The sequence below is a fragment of the Propithecus coquereli genome, unplaced genomic scaffold (assembly GCF_000956105.1).
Source record: "Propithecus coquereli isolate 6110/MARCELLA unplaced genomic scaffold, Pcoq_1.0 Scaffold80, whole genome shotgun sequence".
NCBI classification, from domain to species: domain Eukaryota; kingdom Metazoa; phylum Chordata; class Mammalia; order Primates; family Indriidae; genus Propithecus; species Propithecus coquereli.
This window is the reverse complement of record NW_012154174.1, coordinates 6414130-6426915: the sequence shown is the minus strand read 5'-3', so window position 1 is coordinate 6426915 and position 12786 is coordinate 6414130. Positions and strand designations below refer to the sequence as shown.

The 12786-nt window shown below is 36.9% G+C and overlaps 1 protein-coding gene across 1 annotated transcript in view; it reads left to right on the top strand.

Moving 5' to 3' along the window:
• KAT6B (K(lysine) acetyltransferase 6B) overlaps window positions 1-12786 on the top strand; it is a 195387-nt gene that overhangs the window by 138154 nt on the left and 44447 nt on the right. The window contains exons 5-11 of the mRNA XM_012663343.1: window positions 30-145; window positions 386-467; window positions 2885-3017; window positions 5764-6695; window positions 7685-7806; window positions 9688-9803; window positions 11525-11666. Coding sequence (XP_012518797.1) covers window positions 30-145; window positions 386-467; window positions 2885-3017; window positions 5764-6695; window positions 7685-7806; window positions 9688-9803; window positions 11525-11666 — 1643 coding nt within the window. The remainder of the gene's footprint in view (window positions 1-29; window positions 146-385; window positions 468-2884; window positions 3018-5763; window positions 6696-7684; window positions 7807-9687; window positions 9804-11524; window positions 11667-12786) is intronic.

The following is a 12786-nucleotide window of genomic DNA, read 5'->3' as shown; positions in this document are numbered from 1 at the left end:
ATCAAGCAATTTGCTTTTTATTCTCATAGGACACCCATCCTGTTTGAAATTTTGTCCTGAATTAACAACAAATGTAAAGGCCTTAAGGTGGCAGTGCATCGAATGCAAGACATGCAGTGCATGTAGAATCCAAGGCAAAAATGCAGTAAGTATGGCTCTTAATAGTCCATCTCCAGGTAAATTGTTAATTTTTCAGTGCTACGATTTTTCTTTTTTATAGAATGTTGCTATTTTCTTTTTAAAGTTTTAAATACACGTGATGTCAGACTGCAACTGGGATCTTGGTGCACCTTCATTATATTATTGTTAATCCAGTAACATAAGGATTTTTGGCCTTTTGCAGTTGGCTTCAGTCTCAATTAGTCTCTAATATGTTATATTACAGGATAATATGCTTTTTTGTGACTCCTGTGATAGAGGATTCCATATGGAGTGCTGTGACCCACCACTTTCCAGAATGCCAAAAGGTGAACTTTTAAACCATATTAAAAATGTGTTTTATTACGTACTGGTTAGCCTTGTCCTGATGTCTGACGGCTCAGAGGTATACAGGTTCCCTAAGCATTTTTTTCATCCCCCTCGCCTTCCCTATACTATGGATTTGGCACAGGTTGTGAAGAGGGGAATATGAAAGCATTTAGTTTGGGGGTTTTATTTATATGATAAAGACTCTGATTCAGACCCAGGGATGAAAAAGACTATCCCTCTCCCCAAACCACTCCCTTATTAGAATAACTTTGGATTTTATAGGTCAAGAGTTTAGAACACTCTCTATATTATTCAGTACAGTGTTTAGAGGTAAGAAATTTTGTATTTTCAGTGATGATAATGTTGACTCCAAAGTCCTATGACAGGAAGCCATCACCATTTTCTTGACCATTACTTGATATTTTGATGAGCATCTGACCTATCCTAGAGCTTACTGTGTCTGATGGAATGTGGATTTTCTTCTGTGTTTATTGTGTTAGTCAGCCTAGTTAAGCCTTTTCCCCATTTTGCAATGTATTATGTGAAACATTTAAAAACAACTTTGCCTTTTTATTATAAAACTTATACATTTACATTGTGGAAGATTTAGAAAATACAGATAGACAAAAAAGAAATAAAAAGAAAAATCAATTGGAAATTCCTTCTCTGCCTGCCTCCACATACACTTTAAAGAAAAATAGAACATTCTGTACATGTTTTTGTAACCTTATTTTTTCCTCCTCTTAATAATAAATTGAAGCATTCCTACATCATTAAATGTTCTCTAAAACATAGTTTTTAATGAATGTGTAGAACTCCATAGTGTAGAGCAGGGGTTACAAACCTCGTGACTGTGGGCCTTAGATAAGCTTTGTTGGCACATTATTTTTAAAATTTCAAATTTGAGTCCTCTAGGTAGGGTATGCATGCTCCAGTTTACCACCATCTCACTACTCCATGTTGTCTTATTTTCCAACTTCACATATATTATAAAATCTAGGTGCTTCCTGAAGGTATTTGATTTTCCAAGCCCTTGTGTAAATGAGCCATAATTTATTTAGCCAATCCCCTATGGTGGATATTACAAATGTTTCCAATTTTTTCCATCCACAATTATTTCCTTAAAATAAATTCCTAGGGGAAGAATTTCTAGATCAAAAGCTATCTACATGAAAGACTGTATCAGATAGTTTTCCACCAGTATGTGGGGATACCTGTTTCTCTGTATTATGACTAACACTCCCCATTACTATACTTCATTGAGTCTAAGACACTTTTTGTTTTTACATGTTAACATCTTTGAAATCAGGTGCATCTTATAGTCTATGTCTAGGGTATCTTAGATTGTTGAAATACAGTGTTATTTTAAAAAATTTTACCAATCTGATAATAGAAAAAAGATGTCTGATAATTTTTTAAGTAGTGAAATTGAACATTTTTTGTCTTTGATTCTTGGCTGTTTGTATATCGTCATTTGTAAAATACCTCTTTTTATCCATTAGTCATTTTTCTATTGGGTTTTTACCATTTTTCTTCCCGATTTACAGAAGCATATTCTCTCTCTCTCTCTCTCTTTTTGGTAGTCAAATTCATGTATCTTTATTTATGGCTTCAGTTTTAAACGTCAGTCATGCTTAGATTATATAAATATCCACATATTTTTCCTAGTACTTGTAACATTTTATTTTTCATATTATAATATTCATCTGTCTAGAATTTATTTTTATAAAGGATATGAAATAATTCTTTTCCTTCCAGACAGATAGCTATTTGTTCCATCACCACTTACTGAGTTGTTTCATCCTTTCCCCACTGATTTGAAATACGACCTTTTTGATGTGCTAAATTTTTCCATAGGCTTCGGTTGTTTTGGTCTTTTAATTCTCATCCATCAACCTATTTACCTATGCTAGATGTATAGTTTTAATTATTGTAGCTCCACAGTACTTAAAATTTTCAAGTTTTAATTTTAAAATGATATTTTATACTGTTAATTTTTTTAGCATTGGAAATTTCCAGAAAGAAATGATAAAACAAATATTTATTTTTCCTAGAAGTTCCAAAAACTGATTGACTTGAAAATGTCTCCCTCGAATCAAAAGATGTGTAGTATCTGACAGGGGCGAGTTTTCAGGTGTGTTTATGTGGTGGTGAGAGGCTTAGCGACACGTTGGGAACAGCTTTATGGAAGGTTTCTGAGATAGGGGCAGCCTCTGCTCTCACCGCCTTGACTCCGGGGAAATTGACCTTTAGTCATGGCTTCCTGAGGAGAATGACAAAAGGGAATGACCCACTTTTGGAATAAAGTTCTGCATACAAGCATCCTTGGGCAGCTTATTGCAGCAGCAGTTTATATTTAATAAATTCTCCTAAAATGAAACATTAAAATATTTTTCTCATATATATATTAATTCAGGGATGTGGATTTGCCAAGTCTGCAGACCAAAGAAAAAGGGAAGAAAACTACTTCATGAGAAAGCTGCACAAATAAAACGACGATATGCAAAACCCATTGGACGACCGAAAAATAAATTAAAGCAACGATTGTTGTAGGTTGAGATCTTATCAAAAGAAATCTTTTATGTTATGCTTTAAAATATAGGTGATTGTAACGCCCTTAGATTTCATTAGACTTTTTAAGCATCATTTTTTCAAATTCAAGGGATAAAAAATATTTCTTTCCGCATAAGCTGTGGAAATTTTTTGAAAATGACATTTTTAATTACCATTGGCATTTTGGGGTCTTCTGTTGTCAGTCGCTATGATACTAAGTGACATTTTTCAAGCAGCAGGATGGAAGCAGAACATAAGAATTGGAAATAATTGTTCAGCCTACTTTATTACTGGCTGAGCATTAGAAGAGCTTAAATTGTATAAATATTTTCGTAGGAATTTTAAAACAAGATTTGTCCATGTCTGTGGTGAATTTCTCACTCCAGATAACACTTTAGAAAAAAATACTTCTATCTTCTGATGGTAATGTAGTATTACTGCTTTTTAAGATCCTTTTTACAAAATGGGAGCTTCTGAGAAACCTGAAGATTACTGTTTGCCCACAAAGAGTTAGACAGGACCACTTGGCAAGTGCACGCATGTGTAGCCATACATTTAAATAATATACTTGCAGTGGCCCGTAGATATACTATGATAACCATTTCCACTCTCCTGTTGCCATATAATTACCAATAAAGCCCAGTAGAGCATTTAGGAGGAGTTAGTTGGAAAAGTAGAGAAAAGATAAGAGGTGAAATGAATATATTTTAACCTGTATGGAGGATAGATTTGACTGTCAGCATTAAGGTGTTTACAGATGAAATCAGTAGACTTGTGTGTCTACAGCGGTTCTACCAGTCGACTGTCACATGTCTAGGCTCAGTGAAAGGGTCGTTGTCATTTAGAAATGAGTATGTGCTCTGCACACACCTTGACCAAACACCAAGAATCTTACTCACTTGCTTATTACTCTTTTTTCCCCCAACTTTATCTGAAGCAGTTCACCATACTACCTGCTCTCAGAAGAAGAGTATCCTTCTCTACCTTTACCTCCCTAAGGAGAAACAGAATGCAAACTCCTTTCTAGAGGTTTCTGTGAAACTTTCTGAAAACCCTTTAACCGTAGACATTTTAAAATGGATTTTTTATTAATTTTGAGAGGCAAACATGAAACGTATTTATGAATAAAATCTTTCCTATCAGTATCATTTGAAGTAGAAATTATGTTTTTGCATTCATCCTGTGTAAGCATTGTTCTCGAAATGGGACTGTGTCCTCAGGGCCCAATTAAAAAAACCAAATTAGGATATAAACTTTCTAAACAAAGGACACAGCTGAAAATTGCATCTGGCACCAATCCTAACTTTTTGTCTGTCCAAAATTGTCCTTTGAGCTTAGGAATTTTTAAGACAGTCTAGGGAGTTTTCCTTTTACATGCTTTATAAGCATATTATCCTTTCTGGGCAATCGATTCCAGATACAGTCCAAATGCAGCATTCTGATGTAAAACATTATAGCCCGGATGAGTTGTTTGTTGGTAACCCTCACTGCATCTTTTAGTGACACTGGAGATCTCCAGCATTAACCTGATTTGGCTGAATCGGTGGCGTCAGGCAGAGCTCCTGGCAGTTGAGCCACCTCAGATGAGCCTAGTAGCTGTACCAACCTCCCCTTCAGCTGACGGCTGAAATTTGTTCGTTAAATCTTTGTGTAACAAGATAACCACTAAAATGTACTCTTCTATTTGTAATTAAGATGTTTATATAATTCAACATCATATCATTTTTAGGCTTCCATTTCTTCATTATTAACTCTGAGCTAAATTGATGATTTTGAAAGTACATTCTTGGGCCCAAGCATTTTCATAATTCACATGCATATGCTTTTCTATTGTGTAAAATTCTGCTACAAAATGGCCAGCTTCCCCAGCCCTAGCTAAGGCGAAGGCAGTCAGCTGCTGTTTATATAAGCAGCTGTGTTAGTGGAGTGACCTCTAGTCTCTGTTGACCACACGGCAGTATGGGCAGAACCCAGCATCAGATGACATGAAGTATCAGTCAGAACCAGGGTATAAAGATCCTGACGCCCAGTGTCTGATAATGACCATGGTAAATGTGCTGCTTCTTCACCAGACTTTCCATGTCATGTCTGACCCGCTGTAGCTTTCCTTTAATCATTTCTTCAGTTTTTTGCTATTGTTGTCCTTTTTTCAGCAATATTTTATGCTGTAGTTAATTGTCTTCTCTCCTAAGAGAGTATTATTGGTTATCTTATCATCCTAAGCATAAACTGCTGAGAGGAAGAGGGTATGTTTTATTGTTTTCTAAGAAAAAGTACAAATTGATAGACATACCCAAATTCTATTTATATAAATTTTCAAATTGAGTTAAAAATTGCTTTTAACTAGAGATTAGATAAGCTTATTCTTTTGCTTCTGGATAACACATATGACTTATTTCCTCTAATACTTTACAAAAGACATTTCAGGAAATCATAACTACTTGTGACCACACAAGGGACAACTTATTTTCATTTAATTATAGTTAAAGCATTGGGTGTTCTTTTAGTCTTTTCAAAATTTGTCTTGTTTGTATTGCCCTCAGGCCTGGGAGAACCATGACATGCAAATGTAGTTGCTGCTATCTTTTTCGACAGAGAAACACCTGGGTGGTGGCACACACACAAAAAAGCCAGTTCTTAAGTTTAAGCACATTGAATGCATCTAGTTGCTATAAATTTGTTTTAGATACCTTTATAATTCTACTATTAAATGCTGATACTATTCTCTAAATTTCTGCCTAGGTCTGTAACCAGTGATGAAGGATCCATGAATGCATTCACAGGAAGGGGGTCACCTGGTAGGGGTCAAAAGACTAAAGTCTGTACCACACCTTCATCTGGTCATGCTGCATCTGGGAAGGACTCAAGCAGCAGATTGGCTGTTACAGACCCCACTCGGCCTGGTGCCACCACCAAAATCACCACCACCTCCACCTACATTTCTGCCTCTACACTTAAAGTTAACAAGAAAACCAAAGGGCTCATTGATGGCCTTACTAAGTTTTTTACACCATCACCTGATGGTCGCAGATCACGAGGTGAAATAATAGACTTTTCAAAGCACTATCGTCCAAGGAAAAAGGTCTCTCAGAAACAGTCATGCACTTCTCATGTGTTGGCTACAGGTACCACACAAAAGCTAAAACCTCCACCTTCTTCACTTCCACCCCCAACCCCCATCTCTGGTCAGAGCCCCAGTTCACAAAAGTCCAGCACGTCCACCTCTTCTCCCTCTCCCCAGAGTTCTTCCAGCCAGTGCAGTGTGCCCTCCCTGAGCAGCCTCTCCACTAACAGCCAGCTGAAGGCACTCTTTGATGGGCTTTCTCATATCTATACCACTCAGGGCCAGTCTCGCAAAAAGGGACACCCAAGCTATGCACCACCCAAACGTATGCGTCGTAAAACCGAATTATCTTCCACGGCAAAATCTAGAGCCCATTTCTTTGGCAAAAGAGATATTAGAAGTAGGTTTATTTCTCACTCCTCCTCCTCGAGCTGGGGGATGGCTAGAGGACGTATTTTTAAAGCAATTGCTCACTTCAAGCGAACAACTTTCCTTAAAAAGCACAGGATGCTAGGCAGATTAAAATATAAAGTGACCCCTCAGATGGGAACCCCCTCACCAGGGAAGGGGAGCTTGACAGACGGAAGGATTAAACCTGATCAGGATGATGGTAAGCAAAAGGTCAAAGCTCCAACCAAACCTGCGTCCCGTCCCTTTCTCCCCAACCCCCCAAAAAATAAACCAGTCAATTCCTATTTGTCACATAGGTCTTAGCTATTTCTCTTGTTCTCACTTCACTTTCATACAGAAGCAGTAAAACTTTGACCTTTTTCTAATGCTGACTAAACCTCCAAAATGTTGTTTTTCCAACTAATACTCTCCCACCTTTTATTATTTATTTCCATTCGTAGTAACACTAGGACCCCCAGATGCCTTCATAGCGTTGCTTATGGCTTTGTGGTCCCGCATGAGTAGCCACTGTCATGCTTCTGCCATGTTCACTCCCATGCCGCCTCTGCAGCCACAGTGCTATTTGGTCGTGCGCTGTCAGTGCTCCCAGCAGGGGGTATTCCAGCTCTTCATTGCCCTCTGCTCCATTGCTTTCTCATGACAAAGTTCATCCTGCTTTCGTCTTCTCAACAAAGCCTGATCTGTGACTCTGTGAAGTGTGCTTTTGGATGTGAGTGTGTCTGTGTGTGTATCCACCGTAGGGAGAAAACTGATTTCATAATTTCATTGAACAAATTGGCCCGTTACATTTGACACCCTTTATAAAACAAAAAACAAAAATGTGTCATTTGGACAAAGTGGTAGTATTTACTATCTCCAAACTTAAGAATGGGAATGCTATAACTAGACATTGATATAACTTCTAATCTTGGTTGAAAACTATGATTTTGTTGTATTGCTCTTACTTTCCCTCATATATTTTTAAAGCTGTAAAAAGATGACAGTGATAAATTCAAATAAAAATTTGGGTATAACAGGGAAAGGGTACTGCTGGATCTACGAGCAGTGCTTAGATGTAAAAGCTTATAAAGCTCAAACAAAAAGATCCCTATTTGCCCACTATGTTAATTTGGTACCATTTTGGTAATATATGGTGGTTACTCATGATTCAAGTCAGTGAATACACTTTCTGCTGGTTTTAAATGACAGATACTGAAATAAAAATAAGCATCAAACAAGAAAGTACAGATGTAAATGTGATTGGAAACAAGGATGTCGTTACTGAAGAGGATTTGGATGTTTTTAAGCAGGCCCAGGAACTTTCTTGGGAGGTAAGGCCAGGATACCACATTATAGTAACAAGTCTAATATGTGGCTTCTAACTATTAATATGAAATTACTGTGTTGATTTTTATAGAGGACCCCCCCAAAAAATCCTTTGTGATTCTTTAATTGTTATGATGTCATTTTTGTTAACTATACATTCAAAAGCAATGACTTTGTAGAATTGCCTCCACTCTTAAATGTAGGTAAGGGATCAGTTGATCTCACAAAATAGACCAGAGTAGCACTAGTGGAGACAGATTTCAAAAAATGCTTCCAAGTGTGAAGGAATAGATTTCTGATTGTTTTTGCCTAAATCTAGAAAATAATAATTTAAAATCATTAACAAGAAGAAGAACATCACTTTTAAATTTACCAATGCTTCTTTCAACACAGATGGGCAACCATATGAAAAATGTCTCTTATTTTTAACTCTTTGGCATTGCTGAAAGCAATATTGTGTTTCATGATCAATTGTAGTCACTTTTAATTTCCTTGTCCAGTAATTTCTTTAAGTGGCTCCACTTAAAATATTTACTTAAGTTATTGCCACCCAAACATTGAAAGGTGAGGCTATTGGACTTCTCAAAGACAAATTTTTATGAATTGTGACTTTTTTGTGTCAATAGACTACATTCAGTTTCTATGGCCAGTATTGTCAGGGAGAATCAGAATCCCCACCCCACTTCCTTTTTGTGAGGAGGGGTTGTCTGTAGGCTCTTACGCTTTATTTTTAGTAGCAGCCAGTTGGGCTAAATACTTCTGATGGTTTCTGCCTTAGGAGTTATTGGATATTTCCATTTCTCATTCTGCCCCTATAAGGATGCTTTGTATTAGTTTTCCTTCGGCTAAGATAAATGTCAAATTTCCCCCAATCATTAAGACTTCAAGTTCTTAAATAGTATCTTTTTTTTTTTTTTTTTGCCTACTTCTGGCATTCATGTATAAACATGACAAACAACAGGCCATCATCTGAAAGATACTGCTAAATCTAAAGCCCTTTCATTCCAAATAGTAACACTGCCTTTCTTATTCAAGAAATATTTCTTATTCCGTGTCAGGTGCTGTACTAGAAACTGCCACAATGATCAAGCAGGCAGAGTTCTTAACCTCATGTAGCTTACTTCATGGGAGTAAAAGAAATAAGAGGAGACAGATAGTAAACTGCAAAGTTCACAATTGATTGGTTACGGTTGGGATAGATACTACTTAGTAGAGGAACATGGAGCTATAAGAGTATATAATAGCCTTGTCATTTTATAATCTCAGTTTTTTGGGTTTGTTTTGAGACAGGGTCTTGCTGTATTGCCCATGTTAAAGAACAGGGGCCTGACCATAGCTCACTGTAACCCCAAACTCCTGGGCTCAAGCAATCTTCCTGCCTCAGCCTCCCAAGTAGCTGGGACTACGGGTGCGCACCACCACACCCAGCTAATTTTTCTCTTTTTTGTAGAGACAGGCTCACCATGTCATTTAGGCTGGTCTCGAACTCCTGGCCTCAAGTAGTCCTCCTACCTCGGCCTCCCAAAGTGCTAAGATTACAGGTGTGAGCCACGGCACCCAGCCTTGGTTTTAATACATTGCAACAGATTGTTAAATCCAGTTCAATAGATATTTCTATGTATTTATTTGTATCATACTTAATTTCCCATCTTTGTTATATTGTTTCTCAGGATATTAGTTTGTTATCTATGACTCTTCCACAAAGGTGATTATTATTTCACAAGGGCTTATAGTGTTTTTTTAACAACATGAAAATTCATTTTCTTAATCATTAGTGTTCTGGTCTTAATTAAGTTTTGACAGTCACTGGTGAAAGAACCAAAATGTAAGTGAAGTATGTCCTCTTCTCATACTTATATTTTATTGTTTTTCTTTCTCTCTGACAGAAAATAGAGTGTGAAAGTGGGGTGGAAGACTGTGGCCGGTACCCTTCCGTGATAGAATTTGGGAAATACGAAATCCAAACCTGGTATTCCTCGCCTTACCCACAGGAATATGCAAGGTAATAGAATAAGCCTGGCAGGTATATAACTTTAAGATCATATATGTGAGAGAGGAAGATCCTTTATTCTAAAGCAGAAATTAGATGATTTTAGGAAATAAATTTTGGTAGTCAACCTAAGTGCTTCTAAAACTATTGCTTTTGCCAGCACCTTTTATTTCTTATTCTATGTAAATTCTTGTGCTCCTTAGTCACACAGGCATTGTAAATTTTGCCATTTAGCTTCCTCTCCTTTATTAATTGGCTGAATGTTGGTTTTGCATGAAACCAAATCAGGAAAAAAAATGTAGCTATTGTAAAATATTTGGTAAAGTTTCTTCTCCAGTAGCCTCAGTAGCCTTTTTCATTTTCTTAATTTGGCCTGTTTTTTCTCTGATTTCTGGCATTTTATTTTTAAGGTTTTTACAGAAATTTAGCAAAAGAAAGAAAAATGGGATAAAGTAGGTGGGAGTCCCTAGCCTTCCTGAAATCTTTACTTTTAGAGCCATTTGTGACAAACTTATTAAAAATGAAGCGAAAATAATGGTATCAGTGTTTTCATTTGTCTTGAACTAAGATTAGCTGTGAGATTGTCTTGAACTAATATACCCATACCCCCAGATGCGTATATTATGACTAGATTCCTTCCATCAGCTACATCAGGGTACACTTCATTAGTGACCTTCTCAAATATTTTAGTCTGCAAAGTTCTCAGTAAATATAAACTTGATTTTCTTCTAGAATAGATCTTTTTCTTTACCATGTGGTCTGGCCAATCATGTAACTGGACAAAATGAGAAAGGTGTTCTAGAAGTTAAGTGGTAAACTAAGAGTCAAGAGTCTTGGTTTCTCTCCCCAGCTTATACCACTTGGCTGTGTGTTCTTGAACAATTTTTTTTAATGAGTAATCTTTAATTTGTATAGGTAAATTATAAGTCATGTGCTCTGAGAACTTTGAATAAAATGGGCACATAAATGCAAGATTTGAAATTAACTGTTTCTGTTATCTTTCTCTAAAACCTTTTTCCCCTTTCTTATACCCCAAAGACCTCACAAGTGCTTCTAAACATTTTCTTATTTATTGTACCAGCAGTGCTTATTTAAACACGGAAAGGGTACAAATAAAAAGTGTTCCTATTTTTAAGGTGGGGGAAAAAGTCAGCAGGGGAGAGAAAGCTATTTATTTCTAAAAGAGACAGTGGATTTGGTAGAAAACAAATTAGGCCTTTTGACACTTTCTGCCCTGCATTTACTGCTTTAGACCATATAAAAATCTATGATAATAACTTAAAAGTTACCTCATCCAGAAGTAGAAACAACTAAGTTCTAGGACTTCGCTGCCTCATAAATATGCAGATAATTTTAAAAATGATAAATTCAGTTCTAAGTTTGAAAACTTTGCATGGTCACCTGACGGGATGGCATCCTTGTTGTCAAATTTTAGGGTGGTGTTTCCAAGTCTGACCTTTCTTTCCATAGGCTATTTTAAGGAAAGAAATGATTTGTTCACAAAGTAAAGGCAGCACATATTATGGATTATACTGAAAAATAGCGTAAGGTTGTTCTTACATTCTCTTTACTACTGGCTCTCTTTTCCTTTTTCTTTCTTTTGTCTTTTTGAAACTATTTCAAATCTTATTATATAGCCCTTTATGACTTAGAGAAAATTGAACAATATTTAATTTCTCCCCCCAAACAGTATAATCAATCTGATAGATTCTTTGATTTTTAAACTTTAACAGATTACCAAAGCTTTACCTGTGTGAATTCTGTCTTAAATATATGAAAAGTAAAAATATTTTGCTAAGACACTCAAAGAAGTGTGGATGGTTTCATCCTCCAGCAAATGAGATTTACCGAAGGAAAGACCTTTCAGTATTTGAGGTAAGGATGTATAAATAAAAAACTCAGCTTTTTGAAACCTAGTACTCCTAATTGTTGACCATGTCCTGATTTGTGTCTAGAAGGTACAAGGTATATTTAATTTTGGCATTGAAATTCAACTGCCCTTTAAATAGCTCCATGTTTTTGGCATGTTTATCTAACCATAATAAGCAACCATTTAGATTGACGAAGAATCTACTTCATCACATTAACATTTTTGTCTTCCCCCAAATCCCTGTCTACACCAGATATATTCACCAGTGAATTTATGATCTCCACCGCTCTTTTTAAATTCAACTTTCTTTGGCAGGAGAAATTAGCTTTGTTCTGCAGCTCCAGCCAATGTCTGGCAGGTGCTCACGCTTCCAGGGAATTGAGCAGCTGTACATATCTCCTCAATACACAACCACCGGTGTTTTCATCCAGTTCTTGGCAGGGTGGATAATCCTTTTGGTGAGACCCCAGCAGATGTTGGGACTCCCCCACCACCCACCCATCTGGGTGGATGGCCACCCCTGGAGAACTCTGCTGTTCACAGGAACCCCTTGTGGCCATATGTCTGTCATTGTGGGTTTCTTGAAGACATTTTGTATTTCCAGAATTGATTTAGTAGCGGAAGGTCTTTGCCTCTATATAGTTTCATTGTTTCATTAGGTTTCTATCGTCAGTTTCAGGGATCCAGTTTAGCTGAGTCAGTTGTACCTTGAGGAGACCAGGCCTTTCTTTCACATTACTGTCTATTTACAGGGCTTCTTCATTCTCTCCTTTTATGCTCTTCCCTCTAGTTGCACACTTCTGTCACCCTGCTTCATATTCTGCACTGTGACCATCTTGGTGTGCATTGTTTTTCATTCCTGGCTGCTCAGAACAAACCTTCCTTGTAGAGCAGACATGATATCTTCTTTGTCTGAAATAGTTTACTTTAGGATTCTCTCTTTTTCTGAATTGTTCAGACTGAAATTTATTATCTGTCCCACAGCTCTCATTATTTTTGGCCTGCAATGTGTTGCCATCATGTTTAATAAAGGGAAGGTTATAGATTTCTCACATAGACCAGGCTCCCTCTCTCAGACAGGGGGCCACTGGTTTTTCCCCAAGACTGGTCAGAGAACACAGGAAA